Source organism: Eriocheir sinensis, chromosome 19, assembly GCF_024679095.1.
Source record: "Eriocheir sinensis breed Jianghai 21 chromosome 19, ASM2467909v1, whole genome shotgun sequence".
NCBI classification, from domain to species: domain Eukaryota; kingdom Metazoa; phylum Arthropoda; class Malacostraca; order Decapoda; family Varunidae; genus Eriocheir; species Eriocheir sinensis.
The window spans coordinates 19761153-19767506 of NC_066527.1; the positions used below are offsets into that span (position 1 = coordinate 19761153).

The following is a 6354-nucleotide window of genomic DNA, read 5'->3' on the forward strand; positions in this document are numbered from 1 at the left end:
ATTATTCACAGTAGAAAAGAAAGACGTCAATTTTTATGTATCTCGGTTTCGACGGGATATGAAAAAATAATAAATAAATAAACAAAAAGAATTGAAAGACTATAATGAGCCATACAAAATCTTATCACTAGTATTATTCACAAAAGACATTATTTCTCTCTCTCTCTTATTTTCAACTGAGGCAATAAACAAAATTATATACAACAACAATAATAATAATAATAATAATAATAATAATAATAATAATAATAATAATAATAATAATAATAATAATAATAATGCTGGCCAGTCTATTCCTTTCGATCCTCCAAATTAAGCAAAAAAAAAGTTAAACATTCCAAAAATAAACACAACTAACACACCCTTCTCCAGTTAACACACAAACACACACACACGCACACTCATAAGCCTTCCTGTCTGTTTGTCTGTCTGTCTCTCTGTGCGTATAGGAAGATAATAAGCATACATACAAGGTGTTGGTGGTGGTGGTGATGATGGAGGTGGTGGTGGTGATGGTGTTGGTGATGGTGGTACTCAAAAAAACCATCCTTATTCAACACCTTTTTATAAGTTTGTTCATAGGCTCTCACACCATCACCACCACCATCAACATCATCATCAACATCACATACACAGAGCACAAAGGCTTTCAAAAACACCTACTACCACCACCGCCACCACCACCATCATCACACAGACACAAGGCCTTTCAAAAACATAAGCCAGCCTCACCACCATCACCACCCTTCTTCCTCATCATCACCCTTCACCACCATCATCACCACCAATGCAAGAGGTGTTTCCAGTTAACCCAGTCACACTAACACTCACTTAAGCCCATATTCTCAGACATTTCCGGCTTCATACACCCACATAAGATAAGGATTCCACAGAAGGGGTTGTTGTGTTGCATCCTTCCACCCTTGCAAAATTATCGTACTCTCCGCGTCCTATGTTTGCCGATTTCCAACCCCAAGACTGCCTCCTCAACCCCCAATAATTGCCTTCATATATAGTTATCGTTAAAATGGTTAATTATTGGTGTTTTTTTGGCAATAGCTATGGTTCAGAAACTGGTAAATACAAGGCTCTGAGTACGACAATCTGGCAACGTTGTACCCTTCCTTCCTTCTTTCTATCCTCCTTCCTTCCCGTGTATCAGTTCTGTTATCTCGGTATATAGTATTTCCATGGTGGGCAGTTTGGTGAGCCTAATGATAGTTTAACAAGGTTTCTGCACCATGGATGTGATAAAGCACTCATGGAGACCCAACTAACCTCCTTTGTGGCCTTGGGGAGTAGATGAGAGCTTAAAGTATCGGAAGCTATGGACCCAAGTTACGTCCATATTCTCAAGGCTTTTGCAGAGGTTATGTGTTTCCAGGGGCAGTTTTATGAGCCTTGTGATACTTTGACAAGGCTTCTGCACCATGGATGTGAAAAACCACTCATGGGAACCCAACTAACCTCTTTTGTGGCCTTGGGGAGTAGATGTTATGAGAGCTTAAAGTATCGGAAACTATGGACCCAAGTTACGCCCATATTCTCAGGGCTTTTGCAGAGGTTGTGGGTATTTCCAGGGGCAGTTTGATGAGCCTAGTGATAGTTTGACAAGACTTCTGCACCATGAATATGAAAAACCACTCATGGAAACTCAACTAACCTCATTTGTGGCCTCGGGAAACAAGGTTATGAGGGCTGAAAGTGTCGTGAGAATTAAGCCTTAGCAAAACACACACAGTTAGCCACTAGTCATTTCTCTCTCTGAGCAACACAATATCTGGTCCGCGTCTTACAGATATTACATAGCAGTTCAAGAGTCCGAAAGTCCCCACACAGGAGCGACTTGGACCCTCGAGACAGTGTGACCAGACCTGAATGAGACCATACTAGGACCAGAATGAAAGCCAGCAAGCATGAAACAACTGGCTACGGTTAAATTAAAATGCCATATAAAAGGTGAGAGATGCTGGGTATTTAGAGAGAATATGATGGAGAGAGAAAGAGAGAGGGAGGTAGAGGCAAAGACAGGAGAGAAACTATGATAAACAAGACACAGAAAGACAGAAAAATGAAGGAAAAGATTGTAACAGAGAAGGAAAAAAAGAGATTAAGAGAAACAAAACATAGAAAAGTCGCATGATAAAAGCAAAGTAAAGAAACCAGGCAAATAAAGGAGTGGGGAAGCAGGGGGAAGGGGGATAAAGGAACAGCAGTAAAGGGACATCGAGGAACAATCGAGACTAGGACTTGTTCGCGACGAGCACCCCCTGCGTTCCTGTGTTGGTCTCCGTCTGCTGCGAGTCCTTCAAGTCCTCCTGGCCACGGATCTTAATATTGTGCTTCGCCCGGTAGTCATTCACCTCCTTCCCCTTGCTCACCAGCTTCACGTTGAGGCTGTCGATCACCTTCGTCAGCTGTGGGGGGAGACGGGGGGGGAGGGGAGTGAGTGGGGGGAGTGGGGAGAGCTATGACGGAAGACAATAGGAAATAGAAATAAGAAAATATGAATATGATTGGTGATTTTTGAGATAGGCAGGGAGAAAGTGGGGGGAATAGGGGAGCTAAGAGACAAGATGAGTGTGGGGATGGTAAGAAACTGTGAGGGAAGAGGAAAGAATGGGGGAGAATGTGAGGGCAGAGAGAGATGTGTGGAGAAAGTGAGTGAGGGGAGATATGAGAGAATAAATTAAGAGGGAAGATGAATGTGAATGTAAGAGCTGAGAGGGATGAAAGGAGAAAGTGAATGAGGGATGGTGAGAGGGCTGAGAGGGAATATGTGAGGGCTGAGAGAGAGATGAGACCCAAGTTTGAGTCCCACGGCAAGACACAACAATTTTCAACAATAGCTAAGAGGCAGAAGATTACCCACAGGCTGTACAAATCCTCAATCAACTCTAACTTCAGCGATTTCAGTCAAGAGAAGAACCAGGGGACAGCACGGGCCAAGAAAGAGTCACACATAATGGCAGCCACTAGAAATAAAATTCGCCTGTCCCACTACTAGGCCAACCGCCAGGCCCCTCAAGAGAGCCGACCAGCACTATGGGCAGCACGTAAGAAAAAAAATTGGTTTGCTTCGTTTGCCTCAGTTAGAGTAGGTTCCATCACATAAGGTTAACCCGGTAGCAGCAGGGATCATGTTTCTTAATGGTCCCTCCAAGCGAGAAAAATGAGAAAAAAATCACCCCTCACACAAACCATTTCATAATATATATCAAAGCATTTGTGATCAGATTATGTATCATCTATTTTGGGTTTTTACTATCATGGCACAAATTTGGCCCGTCGCTGCTGCACGGTAAAGCCACAAATTTGGCCCGACGCTGCTACCAGGTTAAGTTAGGTTAGGCTTTTTTTTTCATGGCAAAGGAAGCAGCTCAGGGCATAAATAAGAATAAAAATAAAATACATGAAGTGTAATCCCTTTGAAGAAAAGAAAATGAGAATCTGACAGTAATTTTGTTGAACACTCATTACATTCATCTCATTAAAACGAGGCAACAGAGCAAGAACTAAACACACACACACACACACACACACACACACACACACAAGAAAAAATGATCTATTGAAACCGCCAATTTAGCAACACACCCACTACTGTCCGTCACTAACCTGCTCTTTGTTGTTGATGAGAGCCGGCAAGACCTCAGTGACCGTGCGCTCCACCAGGACACCGCCAACCATGCGGAAACACTTGCGGTCCGGCGACACATCCTGCAGCGTCTCTATCACGATCCTGGGGAGGGAAGGAAGTGGTTAGGGGGGTGGAGGGTCAGGTACAAGATATGAGGGATTTAAGACAGATTTTTTGAACGGCATATAATGAGTTACCCGGGGATGTTAAGAATAGTGGCAGTATGGCAATCTTCAAGAAAGCACTGAAGACTCACTTATTCACTAAATCCTATAACTTTACAAACATGAGGATTGAGGACAACTTTCGGTGCTTATATTATACTGTAATAACGTTAACGGCACTGTGGAGCGCTGCTATGGCGGCAGACTGGGGCCTGAAACCTCATCAACGGTATTGGTAACGGTAGTATTATCATTCGCATTAGTAGTATGTATTAAGTTATGGGCCTCAGAGCATTTGAGAAGTGTTCCACGACTCTATAATATTATAGTCACCTGAGGACATTGAGAACAGTGGCAATTTAGCAGCCTTCAAGAAAGCATTGGACTCACTTTTTCATTGTATCCTACCATGTTCCATCAATGATAATTTTTGGTACTAATGTATTATGAACATTTCCACTTTATTATATCTCCACACGACCTCTGCATGTCACGAAACACACGAGAAATTAATCCAGACCAGGAAAGGGATTTGCCGGCACCGGGGATCGAACCCACGACCAGCGACGGGAAAGCCACTCCTTGACCAGTCGGAATAAGTTACTGCTTTAGTGGCATTAGGTTACTGCTTCGCCTGCCCTCCCTTCCCGCCCCGCCCACCCCATGGTCCGCGTCAGGCCGCCCAGGGACAGGCTGGGGGCGGGATAAAAGGAGTCCCAGTGGGCAGGTGTGTGACAGGCGTGGTGCCGCCCGTGCCGCCGCCGCCGCCCCTCACTTGTGCTCGTTGAGGTCCTGCTCCAGCTCCGTGATCTTGGCCATCAGGGACCGCTGCTCGTTCCTCAGCTGCTGGAACTTCTGCACGATCTCCTCGCCCTCGGCCTTGGTGAGGGCCTTCTGCGGCGCGGTGGCTGCCTTCTTGTCCGCCATGCCTGTTTACTACTGCAGCCCACGAGAAGAGGAAGAGGAGCAAGCAGGGCTGCAGTGCTCTTCTTCTGCTTCTTTTAGCCTGTATCGCTTTGTACTGTATCTTCGGTGCTATACTTTTTACCTGGATTTCTTACCTGGATGACCTTTCCATATGAGCCATGCTTGAGTAAACCATCAGGCAAAGAACCGAAAGGTCCCACCAACCAATTAAATGCGCCAGCCTATCCAAGCTCATCAAACAACAGAACATAATCCAATTAGTCTATAAGCTTCATAATGTCCAGTTTTGCATCCATATACCGAAAAATAAGCCTCCGGCGTGCAGTGACTCGCACTTCAAGCATTGGTTCAGTAATAGGGTGGTGGGGGAATGGAATAGACTCTGCAATCACATAGTTAGTGCAGGGACGATAGCTTGTTTTAAGAGTAGACTGGATAACTTCATGGACGAGGATGACAGGTGGCAGTGACGTACGTGTGGGTGCAGTAGGGAGACAGGGTACTGGGGAGCGTACGCCCGTACCGAAGGTAAACGAGGATCAAGTCTCTATATCTGTAATCCCTGAAACTACACCTCACCCATCGTGAGTAGTGGGGGGATTCAGCTGCCCTGTGTAGACCACTCGGCCTCTTGCAGTTTCCCTATGTTCTTATGTTCTTATGTTATGTTCTTATGTTCCTTGCTCTTACCTCTGGGGAGGTCACGGTCGGATGTTGACTTGTCTCCCGAGACCTCATCTGATGTTGCATTGTCACCTGAGTGCTCCTGACCTGAGTACTGGAGACCGCGGAGACAGCTTATATGTCACCTGCTCCTGGCCAGTCTATACAAATGGACAATCGGTCAGCGAACACCCATGCATGCACATCGATCACTGTCCTCTTCACATTGAAGCAGTTTATATTATATAACATCAGTACAACTCATATCCAGTGCTGTTTAAAGGTTTCTACACACGTGTCATTTTGACGAAGGAAACAGCAGTTGCATTTTAAAGCGGCACCGTATATCTTTGTTTCTGCCGATATATTCTTTATTCTTTATTGGGTTTACAGGCCCCATTCCACCCAAAGGTGCTCTATAGGGTTTCCAGTATTATTCAATAATAAAACACAATCTTGCAGAACAGTAAACAATATAGATTTCTAAAGACTCTATTTATATATCTATCTATCTATCTATTTACCTATCTATACATATATCTGTCTACCTATCTATCTGTCTATCTACCATAGTTACCTCTACCTATATAGGCATACCTATCTATATAATCTACCTACCTATCTATCTACTTATTTATCTATCTATATACATTACCTGTCTGTCTATCTATCTATCCACCTACCTAGCTACCTCTACCTATCTATAGCTGTATCATATTTGGCTATACCTATACTATATAGCTATATATATCTGCTTAAGTATCCATCTATTAGTCTGTTTATCTATATCAATCTATCTATCTATCTGTCTGCTCTGAAATCTATTAAATACGTATGAACTTTTTTTTAAGTGGCGTATGTACGTGCATGTAGGGGGCCATATCTAGGCGCGTGGCCTCGGTGCTCATCTCTGTACCATTGATCCTAGTGGTGGACGATCGAGAAGACTGAGAAATGATC

General features: G+C 44.1%; 1 protein-coding gene across 1 annotated transcript in view; it reads right to left on the bottom strand.

Moving 5' to 3' along the window:
• The window catches only part of LOC127000872 (prefoldin subunit 2-like), a 5967-nt gene extending 1203 nt beyond the window's left edge, over window positions 1-4764 (bottom strand). The window contains exons 1-3 of the mRNA XM_050864979.1: window positions 4580-4764; window positions 3619-3742; window positions 1-2417 (exon numbers count right to left, since the gene is read on the bottom strand). The exon at window positions 1-2417 is cut by the window's left edge and continues 1203 nt beyond it. Of these exons, the coding sequence (XP_050720936.1) occupies window positions 2244-2417; window positions 3619-3742; window positions 4580-4731 (450 nt within the window). The 5' untranslated portion in view covers window positions 4732-4764 and the 3' untranslated portion in view covers window positions 1-2243. The remainder of the gene's footprint in view (window positions 2418-3618; window positions 3743-4579) is intronic.
• Between the last annotated feature and the right edge of the window lie 1590 nt (window positions 4765-6354).